Raw genomic sequence first — 14872 nt, forward strand, 5'->3', positions numbered from 1 at the left:
TGTTCTTGAACGATTCGTTCATTTTGAACGAATCTTAATGTGACTCAGGAAGAACGAGTCGTCTCGGGGAGTGATCCTAGAGGTTCTGTACTGGAATTAGTCAAGTAGTTCACCTGGTTCGAGACATCGGGTTTTTCCGAGTCGTTCGTTCATCACGTGACAGCCCCATAAGTTTAACCAATGGACTTGTCAACTCGTAAGTAGGAACATCCCAGGAAGACGCAGAACTGAACGACGACAGCGAACAAGAGGGAGAATGTGAGCACTGTGTGCTCAGGCGCTGCCGCAGCCGTTCTCGGCGCCGTCAAAATAAAAGTCCCGCCTCGAACACATCGGCCAAACAGAAAAACTTATCAGCTGATGCCGATATTTGAAAAATGCCAGATATCGGCCTTGGCGATATATCGGTCGACCACTACTTCTGATGCTCAACAACTTCCCCATAACAGTACTGGAGTGGCATATACATTTTTGTTGTTGTTTCTCTTGGCAATGGAGTCAAATCCATGTCACATATATTCAAGTATTGTAAGGTACTGTAAAAGAAGAATGTTTCACAAAAAGTATTGAGCAAAGGTTTTGCAAACAAAAACAAAGAATCACAAAATTTAAATAAAATAGAGAAAAAAATTAAGTTATAATTGCAAAAATCAGTGACTGCTGTAAAAGAAGCTTAAGAACTTTGATCCTTTTTGATCTCTTTAACAGATTATTAGCAGAAATAATTATATGGGATTACCTAGAAGAATGTACATTAACAGCAAGCTTTGTATAAGATATCTAGCAGAGAGATAAGAGAGATAATAGAGGATATGAGCTTAATGAAACACCTGGTTTTGAAATATTAAAGACAAAACACATGCACATTTGTTGCAATCATTTTACTTTTTATTTGTTATACAGTCTATTTCAAAAGACATAATGTAACATCTATTCATTTACATTTTGCATAGTATGTAGTTTACAAATGTCATAATCAGTTGTTCTTTTGAAATACTTTACTGTTTTGCAAATAAACACAGCAAAAAGAGAAACATCCTCTCACATTCAACTGCTTTTATTATGTCAATATCAAAAGTAGCAGAGAGTATCTGGTGTGGCCACCAAGTGCTTTAAGTACAACAGTGCTTCTCATCCTCATGGACTGAACCAGATTAGCTTGTTCTTGTTATGAGATGTTACCCCACTAAACCAGCAAGGCACTTGTAAGCCACAGCAACTCAGTAAAAGGCTTTTTTATTGTCCTAAGTTATTGTAACTGTGTTACTTAAGACTGTTCCACAGGTGGAATAATTGTTTATGGTTCATTGAAAAAACATGAAAAACATTGTTTTAACCCTTCCTAATAAATATCTGTAAAGGTTATTTGGATTTTACAAAATTATCATTTTTTAAAATACAGTATCCCGAAAAAGGGACATTTTTTATTTTATTTATTTTTTATTTTTTTATTTTTTTAGTTTATTTGTTGCATGGATTTGGTTCCATGCTTGGCTTCTTTTAACTCAAACTCCACACATGCCATCCTCAACAAATCCACACACACATCCTCACGACAGAAACTATTAATAAAGGTATCTCTTCTTTGTTTTTATAGAATAGCTCAGCCATTCTGAAGTGGCCTGATAATGGACATAGATTTGTAAATGTTCTGGCTTTGCTTAGGTTTTGTTTTCACACCTACTGTTTTAACATTTCTGTCTTTGTGTCCATACAGGAAGCTCTTAGATATTTCAATCAAACCACCAAACTGAGGGAACTTCTGGAGTTTGCACAGAATTATTTACAGACAGATGACGAGGTAAACCCTAAGTGTGTTATTTAATAGCATAGTACAGTAGCTAAATAAAATAACCCTAAAATAAGTCAACTATATTTCTTGAATGGTAAATGCAGTGGTGTGTGGTGGCCTGTGTAGTTTAGTACAATCCCACTTTGTTTTAGGTTGATCTTGGATTGACTTTTCCAAGCCAGTCAAACAAAGATATACACACGCACACACACACACACACACACACACGCACGGCTTGAATTGTCTTTTAAAAGCAGAGCAGGTCAAAATGAAGTAGTTATAATATTCACATTGTGCATATCTAATTAGCAGTATTTTTCCTTATCTCTGTCAGCTTGCAACACATATCTATTTGTTAACGTCACACAGTGCATGTTCTAACTAGAGTTAAGCCAGTCGACATGGTAGCCCAAGGCACACATACAGCTCTGGAAAAAAGAGACCACTGCAAAATGATCAGTTTCTCTGATCTTAGTATTTATAGGTATGTGTTTGAGTAAAATTAACATTTTTGTTTTATTCTATAAACTACTGACAACAGTTCTCCCAAATTCCAAATTAGCATATTGTTATTTAGAGCATTTATTTGCATAAAAGGACAACTGGTCAAAATAACAAAAAAGATACAGTGTTTTCAGACCTCAAATAATGCAAAGAAAACAATTTCATATTCAAAACTGTTTTATACAACACAATACTGTGATGTTTTAGCTTATAGGAAGAGTTCAGAAATCAATATTTGGTGGAATAACCCTGATTTTCATACGTCTTGGCATGCTCTCTACCAATCTTTCACATTGCTGTTGGGTGACTTTATGCCACTCTTGGTGCAAAAATTCAAGCAGCTCGGCATTGTTTGATGGCTTGTGATCGTCCATCTTCCATATCACATTCAAGAGGTTTTAAATGGAGTTCATGTCTGAAGATTGTGCTGGCCATGATGACAGGGTCTTGACCTGGTGGTTCTCCATCTACACCTTGGTTGACCTGGCTGTGTGACATCAGAATCAGAATCAGAATGAGCTTTATTGCCAGGTATGTTTACACATACGAGGAATTTGTTTTCGTGACAGAAGCTTCCACAGTGTAACAGAATGACAGTGACAGAACAAAAACCAAAAAAACACAGATAATAAAAAATAGAACAAGTAAATAAGGAATAAAAATATATAAATTGACAATTACTAGCCTTTCTCTCTCCCCTCCAGCTAGAGTTGATATTCTTCCCTGCTATGACTAATTGGCTGAGAGAACAGCCTGCTACAAAGAACTCAAAGCCCCTAAATGACCCCGTGGGACCCTGGATGGATGGACAGACAGAAGAGAGGAGTGTAAGGTCCTGCAGGCTCGTGCCAGGCTCTGCTCTGAGAGTGAATAAAGAGTGTGTGTGTGTTTGTCTGGCGGCTGCACAGGACCCACAGCTGTTTTCAAGCGTCTGCAGAGAGCCCCAAAGCTGCCCGTGGAACAATGGAGATGGAGCATTGTCCTGCTGGAAAAACAATCCTCAGAGTTGGGGAACATTGTCAGAGTAGAAGGAAGCAAGTTTTCTTCCAGGCTTGATTCGTGTGCCCTCCACAAAGACGAATATACCTGATTCCAGCCTTGCTGAAGCTCCCCCAGATCATCAGCAATCCTCCACCAAATTTCACAGTGGGTGCGAGACACTGTGGCTTGTAGGCATCTCCAGGTCTCCGTCTAACCATTAGACGACCAGGTGTTGGGCAAAGCTGAAAAACTGGACACATCAGAGAAGATGACCTTACTCCAATCCTCTATGGTCCAGTCTTTATGGTGTTTTGCAAACCTTTGTTGTCCCCAATGTTTGCAGCTTGACCTTTGAACCGCTGTCTTTGAAACTTCAAACCTGACGCTCACTGTATCCCTCTGCCAGTAAAGCCAGAATGGAACCCTTCTTTTCCTCACTCAAAACTTTTCTTTTCATCTATTTTGGCATGGTCAATAGTTATTATTTGATTCCAATTACTTTCTACTAGCACTGTTTTTGCCATCCAGCTGGTCCTATTGCAAGAGCATAGTGATGAACACAGTAGTGGTTTTTATACTTTATACTATCATTAAATAAGACTTGGTTGAGAGGATCACCTAATCGGTATTTCATTAAAGGGGTGGTTGATTGCGATTTCACTTTTTTAATGTTAGTTAGTGTGTAATGTTGCTGTTTGATCATAAACAATATCTGCAAACAGTCAACCACCCCTTTAAGCAGAATAAGGTGTGCCTGTGTTGGAATTCAACAGACACTGGAATGGAATGGCTGCTATACATGTAGAAATGCTAGACAAGTCAAGTTAGCGAGATACTAAAAATCATGGGCTGCACATCCAGCATCCATGGGCTTACACCAGCAGTAGCTTGGGGTAAGAACAATGGAAAAACTGGCTAGAGAAGGCTTTACCTCAAACCAGTTAACTTGTCATGAGTTTGAAAGTGGAAGAAGTTGGGTTTACACTTCCTGTCGTGGATCCTGTACCTTTCCAAGGTTTGGAGAAGCTGGACACCTTTGTCAGCAACAGCAAAATAGTCAGGGAATTCATGCAATGTCTCCCTCCTCCAAAACATCAGAGATCAATCACCAGATGATTTGGTGATTGTTTTGTCACTGGAAAGGAATATTAGACTGATGCCAACCAGGAAACCTTTGCAAGTTTTAACAATTTCCAGGTTGAGCTGGTTTTGTCCCGGGTGTGATTGGGTATGAACAGGTAAGCTTTAGGCAAATGAACTTGGTGTCGTGCTGCTTGCACACAGTGCCTTTGCCCTCTCTGAGGAAATACTGTGTGCTTTTCTATCCATGAGAGTCCCCCATTTCTGGTGAACACTGGATGCCATACTACTCTTTCCAGCGCTCGTCGATAGCTGAATTTGACAGAGGAATCTCGTACCAAGCCAATTATTAATGGTATGCCCCTTTTCAGGTGAGCCCGTCTAGTTGGGTTAAGTGCTTCATATGTGGTGATTCCCTTTTGGTAATCCCATATGATGTGTTTCCACTGTAAAGGCTCCCTGTCGGTAACCTGGCATCTACCGCTGGGCTGAGCGCTGCTCGCCTGCCAGTCATCGTGGGGGCGAGTCTCTTGCTTTCCAGGTAGAGCCCACCACAAGGACAGCCCACATTAAATGGAATGAAATTGAAGTAAAAATGTGGCTTTTTCAATGCAAACATATCAAAACATTAGCTAGCTACATACAAAAACAATCATGGAGCCACAATGCTAGCTCAAATTATGCTATATCATTCTCAACCAGTGAATGTAAAGAAAATACAGATCATTCTAAGGCAAAAATGTTGTTTAAAGAGATAAAAGGTGTGTTACATATATCCTACAGTTGACTAGACGTGGGGAGGTTAAACACTTTAATTTCTAAAAGCAGGTTAGTTCCAGGCCTGAGAGAGCGACCAACCACTGAACAACATGGTTCTAAATTTATTTTTCACTTTTTTAATTGCACGATTAAATAAATTACCTCAATATCACTGTGTGACGCCTCCCACCAATGGTTTGAATGGGTGAGACAACTAACTGGAAATGTCCAAGGATCAAAGACGTTACTTCCTTCCAGCTAATTAAAATTGTCAATAGGCAGACATGTTTTTGAGTGTGTCCTGTTGTCCTATTCATTAGACTGATGATATTAACATGTGGTTATGAACTGTGTGTTTGTTAACAGGATACTGTAAGTTCAGAGGAAGCAGCATCAGCTCTGTCAAATCCTCCTGATGAAGAGTTTGAGGGAATCGGGGATTACGAGGAGTCTTTCCTGGCTGAATGGTGGCAGGAACCCAAAACTAAAGGAGATACAGGAGAGCCAGCTGAATAAGCACAAACCAAATCATATACTATTATTTATACTGGTACCCTGAGGGAGTCTTCATCTGGTGTCTTCCTCATCCCCGTTGACTCTTTCCCCGTTTTTCGTTAGAGATGAATTGTACTGTATCCAGTCTAACTTTACTTTTAACTAGAACATTTGGAGCTTTTGTATAATTTTGATGCAAGAAGTTTTATAATAACAGTCTCTCATCCAGATTTTTTTTAGTTTAGATGAGCTCATTGAAACTGGAGACACATCACCAATCTAAACTCTGCTTAACAAAATCAGGTCTGTGTTGGGAATAGTATTTTTACATTAAACCTGTTTTTTATGTCTTTTGTTCCCTCCCATGTATTTCATGATGTGTTATCTATTAAAAAATATTTTTGTTGACATGAAATGTATCTGCATCTTTTCACATGCAATCTCTGTAATTCTTACTGACATATAGCTGTTTTCATTTCAGGCTTTATAAGAGAGTTGCTGACACTGCCTATTGTTTTTAGGTTTAACCTTTACTGATAAGGAAGATTATATATCATAAGAATATGTGTACATACACCTGATCAGATATGAGACAAAATTCCAATTCTGCTGTAGCAGCTTAAAAAAAAAAAAACAGTGCCATTATTCAGCTCAATTATTTAGTGTTGCTTTAGATCAGTTTAATAGCCGTGTAAAGTTCATAAAGTTATGAAACAAGCTCAATCCAGCTAAGCAGCACAAAAAAGAAGACATAGTTTAAGTAGTGTTTACAAAGTGCTTTACGGAAGTGAAGCAATGAATCCATAGGTCTCGAGACAAAAAAAAAATCTAAAGTTATTTCAGTTATTATTTGTTGTGGTCTTCCTTTGTACATTTAAAATGAGGTATTTTTGTTGTTATCTGTGAATACAGCACTTCCTGTAACAACTGAAATAAACATATAGAAATTTATTGGTGGCCTAATCAACATTTTGTCACCTACCCTGGTGTGATTACTCTATGTCACCCTTAAATTTGTTACTTGCGATATCTTTCTGTTTCTGTCTTTTGCTTGCTGTATTTCTTATTTAATGTCTGTCTGCTAAGTCAAAATCCTTGACAAACATGCATTGTGTGTTATCTGTTTGCTGTGAGGAAGCTCCGCTCCTGTCTGGCTCTTTTCTACAGGAACATTTCTAAATCTTACTACTGCAGGGAATTAGGGCCCAGTGAATGGGTAAATGGCAGATCAGGGAATGGACTGAGTCATTAATATCACACTCTCTTATCTGTTGCCCCTCTTGGTTAGATCAAGGTGATGTAATTCTTCCCGCTGGGGCAGGATAGCAGTTAGGATGCTGACAGAGCAGCTCAGTGGACTCAATCTGTCTCATCTGTTGCCCTCACCAGTATATTAAATTTGGAGATATGCTTCCCTATAACCCATAGGAATAGTGATGTCTGAATCTATATTAACGTGTTTCTGAAAAGGAATGGGCATGTTAATAGTTAATGTGGGTGCTGTCAATATTTGCAGCCCGCTTCCTATTTCCTCATATTTTTGTAGCCTCCAGTACTTTAGGCAAGGTTGCAAAAGGTTAAAGACAAAATAGAAATATGGATGTCCAGTTTATGTAATCCTCTTCAGCATTTTTGTTTGAGGTGGCTGTATGATGTCAGTATGTCTCCTTGATACAAATATATAAGCAACCATCAGCCGAAAAGGGCTCCTTAGAAGAGATAGGTAGTGTCTATCTCAGTTCCCCCACCAGTCTCTAGGCTAGAGGTAGTAGCCTGACAGGCAATAAATGAGAAAGTGGCTGCCCTAGTGAAAAAAAAATATGCTAAGTATACTTGCAGCCAGACTAATTGTCAGTATACTTTAAGTGTGTTAATGATTAGTTAACTTGAAGTGTGCTATTTTGGATCACTAGGGTGGAATTGCCATTTTCCCTGTTGCCCCCTCCAGGTTCTTTAGCGAGGAGCCTCCCCAAAAACGCTGATTCATTCAGGAACGACAAGTGACTGTTTTTATGAATGGTTCAGTGAATCCTTGTTTTTTAAAATGTCTTTTAATATTAATTATTGTTTTTTGAACTGCATTTGCAAATGTGCTGATATTAGGAAGAACAGCTCATGTCATGTTATCAATAAAAAACAAGAACTCATATAGGAGTATATTTTGCCCCTCATACCTTGAGGGCAGTATATTAAAACTCATAATTAATTTATAATGTTAAAATCCACGTTATAAGGATTGACGTGATTTATGAGAACAAAGTGCAAATATTTATGAATCAAATTGCATTCATAATTGCAAAGATGATTCTATAAACGAATCATTGCACCTGTGCCAGAAGTGGTCCCTGAGCAACCCTTACGAAAAAGAAGTTTATTCAAGTGTGCTATTAGTATACTTATTTTAAACTAAAAATAGGAAAGTATACTTTTAGTCTACTTTTTATGTACTTCTCAGAAATGGGCTTTATGTACTTCTCAGAAATATTTTAGTATAGTTGCAGTACAAACTAAACATTTTGTTGTAAACTAGTGGTGTACTCAAAGTTTACTACTGTTATACTAAAAGAATGCTTAAAAGTATACTTTTATATTCTAGAAAGTGGGCCAATTTAGTCCCAAGGAGTATTGAAATAGTACACTTACAAGTATACTACTAGTACACTGATATTTGTATACTTACTACATAAAGTATACTTAAAAATATACTTGAACTTTACTTAAGTATACTTACTAAAATAAACTTGAAGTATACTACTTTTTGGTAAGGGAAAGGATGAACTGAGAGAATACATTCTTAAATGAAGTCATTTGAGCTGCTAATTTTCAAAATATTCTTAGTCCTTCTCCCTTCTCCTGACAAATCTGTACTTACAATGTTTTACAAATCTTTTATGGAATTTGTTTCAGCATTTCCTCACACAAATACAGACGCACATTCCTGTTACTCAATGTTCAATCCTGTAACCCTATTTTATTCCTGTTAATCATTTTTTCCCCTTAAAAATACATTTAAAACACAATTGTTTTTCAATTATGTTTGGTCTATCATTTATCCAGTTGTTTAATAAATTACATTATAAAAATGACAAACCTTAATTTTTTATTTATTTTTTTCTAGAAAAATATGTGTGCATATATAGTGATTTTTTGTTGTTGTCACAAATATAAATTATTTGAACTTGTAACCAATAATTTTTTGACTAATCACTTATTGAAGGGAAAACAAAGGAATTATTTGATGTGTTTTTAAACATGCTTTTTAAAAGACGCATGAGTTTTGGTAACAGGACTGAGAAAAATGCATCCACCTTCTGCTAGAAACTTTGCAAAAGATAAATTAAATTAAGTAAGATTGCCCAGTACATTTTTAGTAGTAAAATATGTGTGTTACATCTAAAAAAAAATGAAGTTTCATTTGGAGGAGTTACATACGTGTGTGTGTGTGTGTGTGTGTGTGTGTGTGGTTCAGGTATACCCAAAATGTCCTTGTGGGGACATTTTTGGTCCCCATGAAGAAAATAGCTAATAAATCATGCAGAATGAAGTGTGCTATGTGCCTGTATTAAGGCCTACCGGACACTACTGTGATTTCAACGAGGGGCCTTTACACCTTTATTATGAAGTCACCACCACATAATTATTGCTTGTAGTTATTAACAGCGAAGGACGTGGAAAAAAATAAATAAAAGTCAAGTCATCGTTATTATATGTTTTTATATTATTTATTTTATAAAGAAATGCTGTTTCAGATTTATCCAGAATAATGTGGAAGTAGCCTAATAATTACATGAATAAATCAATATACCAGAGGTATACTTTTTATATGACAAAAAGGACTGAAAGTGTAGAGAGCAGGGAGAGGTAACCTTTTTTTTCTTTTCTTTTTTCAGTGGTTCAGGTAGTTTTTATTAATGTTTTAAATTATGTTTTTGAATTTGGAGTTATATTAATGCACTTTGCTTAATAATACAATTTATTTTAGAGTTAATTTTAAATGCACACACACGTACTGTATATGGTCCCTGGTGTATATAACCTACTTGTGAGATGTAGGCCTCTATGTGTACATTTTATTTTATTTTATTTTTTATGTTACGCTGCAGTTCAGTAGCCTAGTAGCGGGATAGCAGCATCTCTCTGTAAGTAACCAAAGTTTGACGTACAGTACAAAACAGTACAACAACCTGAGTTACCGACGTTAAAGCGTACTTCCTGATCTCTGCTGTTTTGAAAGATTTGGAAAACACAAACAAAACAGGCCTACACATAACCACTGATCAAACTACATTAAACAGAAATGAAGTTGCTTTTGATGAAGAGTTCTGATTTTTTTATTTTAAATAATAAGAGCTTTACTTTACATCGCAAAGTAAATAAAAGGTATTTTTTAGAATATTCTGTTCTGTTTCCTACAACACAGAGATACTAGCTCAAAGCTAAATGATAAGGATTTTGATGTTGCAAAAATGTTCATTTAATCTCGCAGGCGTGAACACACCTCTGTGACGTCATGACCGTGATTCGGTAAGAGCGCGTGTGCAGTGACTGAGATGAGCTCGTGAAACTGTCCGGCTGTGTGAGGTAAGAGTCAACTAGTCTGTGCACAAATATGTTTCAGTGTCTATATTATGAGTCGTGGAGCATCGGTTTATGTGTTTTCGCTTCGGATTTTGTCATAGATGTATTGATACTGACAAACACAAGCAGTATTTTGTGAAAGTTACATAATTAATTGGCTGATTTGTTGTAATTAATGATTACTGAAGCCCAATGAACCGTCCATATTTTAGCTTTGGTATATTTGAAAGCTCTGCGTGTCACTCCGGTTAAATGAGTGCAACTGACTCGTTACATTTTATAACAAGCAATTAGTCGAAACAGTTTAAATCAGAAGACTATAGTCATGTGATGAATCTAATTATAATAGCCTGTCTTCAAGTCTCTCTACTTGGTGTCAAATGATTTATTTGTTTTATGTAGCGTATTTTAGAGACATCTGCGCGTATTATGGGTTTTTAATAAGAGCAAGCCAATAGACGGTAAACTCATCTGCACGCGCGCGTGTGTGTGTGTGTGTGTGTGTGAGAGAGATGTGCAGTGAAACTCTTAAACCTGAACTCATCTGAGCGGTCTGCTCACATTCCACACACACTCATCAGACCAGTCATGCCAAGCACATTTTTTAAAAACTTTTTTTAATATTCAGTTAATGAATGGAGCATTCAGAATCTATCTCAGTGGTATTTTCATGATAACATGCTGTTTCTTTACTATTTCAGTTTCATTGTGAAGAAGTGCGACAGAAGCTTTATAATCAGTTACTGGTGAACTCAGCAGGTAGTCCATAGCTTTACAAACAGTTTCAATTTGTTTAAGATAAACAACTTTTTTTTTCTTTCTTCCTAAACCTGTTTGTTCACATTGCTCAAATTCAGTGTCAAAGAGTCACCGAGGTTAGACAGGCCTACAGTAAGTTTAGTTTACACGCAGTTCATTTTGTCTTTTTAAACCGATTCGATGTTGGCCTTATTTTGAGCTTTGTTTAACAGGTGCCTTTGCATCATTAGCATTTGACCACTATTTAATAAATATTAAAGTGAGATTATTCCCTTAAGATATGCATATTTATTTATTTATATATATATATATATATATATATGCACAAATATAATTTTAAAAAGAGAAATGCGTCTGAAATATATTTTAAATGTTTTTTTTCCCTGAATCTTTTCATTCTGAAGCTTCAGAGTTTTTATAAGATGCTGTTTCCACTCATTTCCACTAATGTGTATGTTTGTGTAATGCATCTCAGAGCATTTGTTATTTGATGGAAGCATCCAGCCTGGAATAGACCGACTTCTAAACACATACTGACTACATCAATGGCTGACTACGGACATCCTCTGGGTAGCAGCCAATCAGTGAGTACTCTGGATAAATCAGTGCTCATCTCTGCTGTTAAACCCACACACTCCCGTAATGGCAGCACAGGATCTCCACGCCACTCACGACAGGTCAGTGAACAGCTCTCAGTATTTCTTTTTGTTCTGGTTCTTAACATCTGAGTTGTTGGTAATTTCCTCTTAAAAACAAATGAAATGATTTATTGATTCGTAACTCACATTTTTTTTCTTCTCCAAATACAGAACTCCAGGGATTGGGAAGTAATATCAGATGCAGAATGTTCTGCATCTGTCGCAGGAGCGAGTATGGCCAATAACACTGTTCCAGGCATTTGTGAGGGATTCCTCATGAAAAAGCGCAAGTATCCTCTCCAGGGCTGGCATAAGGTGAGTTGCATGAACTAAGAAAATATCCATGGAAAAGAATGACCACCATGACTTCTGGTGTCCTGTCCCAATGCAATGTTTTTCTCCTTTAGAGATATTTTGTATTGGATAAGGGGACTCTCAGATATTCAAAGACTCAACAGGATGTGAGTAAAACTAGTATCACTTTTTGTAGTAATGAAATATCTGCTTCCAGTGTTTTTCTGTAAGTGTAACTTCTCACATCCTCAGATTGTCAGAGGCAAGGTTCACGGTGCTTTAGATGTTAGTCTTGCGGTCATGTCTGTGAACAGGAAATCTAAGCGCATCGATCTTGATGCTGGCCACAGCTTGTACCATGTTAAGGTGTGTATATGTATAACTAAGAATGTTAGTAATAGTGTTTGATATTGTAAATCGGTACAGCTGCCCACATTAGCGGAGTCTGAGTCAAATCTAGGTCAGAGTGTTCAAATTGCCAGGCTGTACTCAAACCATTAAAACAGTACTTCTATGCTTCAAGAAAAACAATGCACTGTTGTACTGTTTTTGTTTTGACTATCACAATTTAAACGACAAGTGTTTTGTATTTGCTTGCACAGAAATTCGGTATGATTTTCATTGTCAGGGTTTTTTCTTCTCGATCAGCCGATTTGGCTGCTAAATTAATTTACCAGCCATTCAGAATTTTTACTAGCCAAAACAAATAAACCAGATTATCAAAGTTGCAGTTTTTGATTTAAATATTTATTATCGGATTCTGCTGTTAGTTTTTTTTTTTTTTATGACGTACAATCATTGTTTGCATATAAATCCAACCTGTTGCAAAATTCTCTGATTTCTCTTATTTCCAAATATCTGATTTTTATTTCCAAATAAAGTACAATTCGAATTTGTTATTTGGTTTACGTGTTAAAGATTTGTGGACAGGCTGCCAATTAACAATGTGATCATCTGTTTCCTAACAAACGTCACAAATAATCACCTCCATTGTAATGTATTCAAAAAAAGTCAACCCGTTAAGGCATTTAATAAAGAAAATCTTGTCTCCAAACATGATGACATAATTATACCACAATAATGATGATAAAATTCACATGCATTTTGCACCAGCAAATAAACAGTAAATGTTTCTCAATGGAAGCAATATGGCATGTCACAAAAAAGTATTGGACATGCAGCATTTATCAAACACTAGGGGCTTCAACAGTCTAACAGAGCCACTACCTGAATAACTTAAACACTTTTGATTGGCCATTGCGTTCAAAAGATAAACGGACATATCTTTGACTGGCAACATTGCTCAACGCAGCAAAGAAACCTTTGACGCTCACTCCAACTATTATATTTCTCTTTATATGAAGCATGAACTTTATTCAAGCCACAGAAATACAATTGTATTCCTGAAATGCACGATACACAATCTTCTAGCCTAGGATGAAGTCAGTATGTGCATTAGGCCTATATTTGTCCCAAATTTTTTTTTTTATGTTAATGACTATTTGTGAGTGGCGCATCAGGAATTTAAAGAGTCTCTTGAGTGGTGTCGTGTATGTATGCTCAAAGAAAAAAAAACACATTTTAAATATTCTGCAGTGTCTAACTCTCTAATTGTAACGATTTGTTTGTGGGTGCGTTGACTTGTCTTCTCCTTCCAGGCAAAGAGTGACGATATCTTCTACATCTGGCTGACCAAACTGACTGCCCATCGGCATTTCAAGAAAAGCGAGGCTATAAACCTGCACCACGGGGTCCTTCAAGCCCTCTCGACAGGAACCAGCAGCACTTTGCCTGCCATGGCGAGTCTTGCACAGAGAAACCGAGTGATGGTGGGCATTTGTGTTCATCTTACATTTACATTACATTTAGTCATTTAGCAGACGCATTTATCCAAAGAGACTTACAAATGAGGACAATAGAAGCAATCAAAATCAACAAAAGAGCAATGATACGCAAGTGCCATAACAAGTCTCAGTTAGCCTAACACAGTATACATGGCCAGCCCTCTACGAACACCTTGGCAATTGAATCGCCATTGGCTAGTAAGAAGAATTCCAAAGGAACTCCGTTATTTTGACAGCAAACTACAACACCATGTAGCGCACATAGGTAGCGCGTCAATTCTCTCTCCCTCTCTCGCTGCGTGAGTGTGAAACAAAGCGACGGCGAGTTGTGCGCCTTCACACTAGAGTTTACGGTACGTTAAATACAGGTGCGTTGCACATCCATTCAGATGAACTGAAAAACAGCACAGATCGCTTGGCGGAGAGTGAAACTGATGCGCTCAGTCAGAGAGTGTTCGGCGAGTGAAAATATATCTGAGCTAAACTTATACTTAGCCTCCAACTCACACACTGGCGAGTAAAATCTGAGAATTTATTAGCAATTGGCTAATATTAGACATCATTTAGTCGCCAGAGTGAAGATTTAGTCGCATATGCGAGTGATTTACTCGCAATGTAGAGGGTTGATAGCAAGGTTTTTTTTTTATGTATATGTAGTAAAAAGAAAACGGATAGAATAGAGCAAGCTAGTGTTAGAGGCTCTTTTTTGCTTTTGTTAAATAAAATGAAAACAAATAGAATAAAAAAAAAAAAGAGAAGCTAGTGTTAGTTTCTTTTTAAAGAGCACAAGCAGTTAGTAAATGAATAGAGTGCAAGTCTAAAAGGGGCAAGTTTTTTTAAAGAATAGAATTAGAATAGAGAGCGCTAGAGTTAGAGGGTCAGATAAAGATGGAAGAGATGTGTTTTTAGCCGATTTTTGAAGATGGCTAAGGACTCAGCTGCTCGGATTGAGTTGGGCAGGTCATTCCACCAGGAAAGAACAGTTAATGTAAAAGTCTGTGAAAGTGATTTAGTGCCTCTTTGGGATGAACAATAAAGCGCCGTTCACTTGCAGAATGCAATCTTAAATGCGATTGCTTTAGACCAGTGGTTCCCAACCCTGGTCCTGGAGGCACCCCAACACTGCACATTTTGCATGTCTCCTTTCT

General features: G+C 37.1%; 2 protein-coding genes and 1 long non-coding RNA gene across 3 annotated transcripts in view; all 3 read left to right on the plus strand.

Moving 5' to 3' along the window:
- The window catches only part of LOC107730544 (synaptonemal complex protein SC65-like), a 7850-nt gene extending 7134 nt beyond the window's left edge, over positions 1–716 (plus strand). Inside the window, exon 4 of the mRNA XM_016541399.1 lies at positions 709–716. Within this exon, the coding sequence (XP_016396885.1) occupies positions 709–716 (8 nt within the window). The remainder of the gene's footprint in view (positions 1–708) is intronic.
- A 4121-nt stretch (positions 717–4837) lies between these two features.
- LOC107730550 (uncharacterized) lies at positions 4838–6019 on the plus strand. The gene is made up of 2 exons (XR_001638694.1): positions 4838–4898; positions 5483–6019. It is a non-coding gene; the product is annotated as an uncharacterized LOC107730550 (long non-coding RNA).
- Positions 6020–10171: 4152 nt separating this feature from the next.
- Positions 10172–14872, plus strand: part of LOC107730545 (oxysterol-binding protein-related protein 6-like) — a 51004-nt gene continuing 46303 nt past the window's right edge. The window contains exons 1-7 of the mRNA XM_016541400.1: positions 10172–10192; positions 10891–10948; positions 11424–11625; positions 11758–11901; positions 11994–12047; positions 12133–12246; positions 13539–13709. Of these exons, the coding sequence (XP_016396886.1) occupies positions 11494–11625; positions 11758–11901; positions 11994–12047; positions 12133–12246; positions 13539–13709 (615 nt within the window). The 5' untranslated portion in view covers positions 10172–10192; positions 10891–10948; positions 11424–11493. The remainder of the gene's footprint in view (positions 10193–10890; positions 10949–11423; positions 11626–11757; positions 11902–11993; positions 12048–12132; positions 12247–13538; positions 13710–14872) is intronic.

Source organism: Sinocyclocheilus rhinocerous, unplaced genomic scaffold (assembly GCF_001515625.1).
Source record: "Sinocyclocheilus rhinocerous isolate Xijiao unplaced genomic scaffold, SAMN03320098_v1.1 scaffold3354, whole genome shotgun sequence".
In the NCBI taxonomy this organism is placed as follows: Eukaryota; Metazoa; Chordata; class Actinopteri; order Cypriniformes; family Cyprinidae; genus Sinocyclocheilus; species Sinocyclocheilus rhinocerous.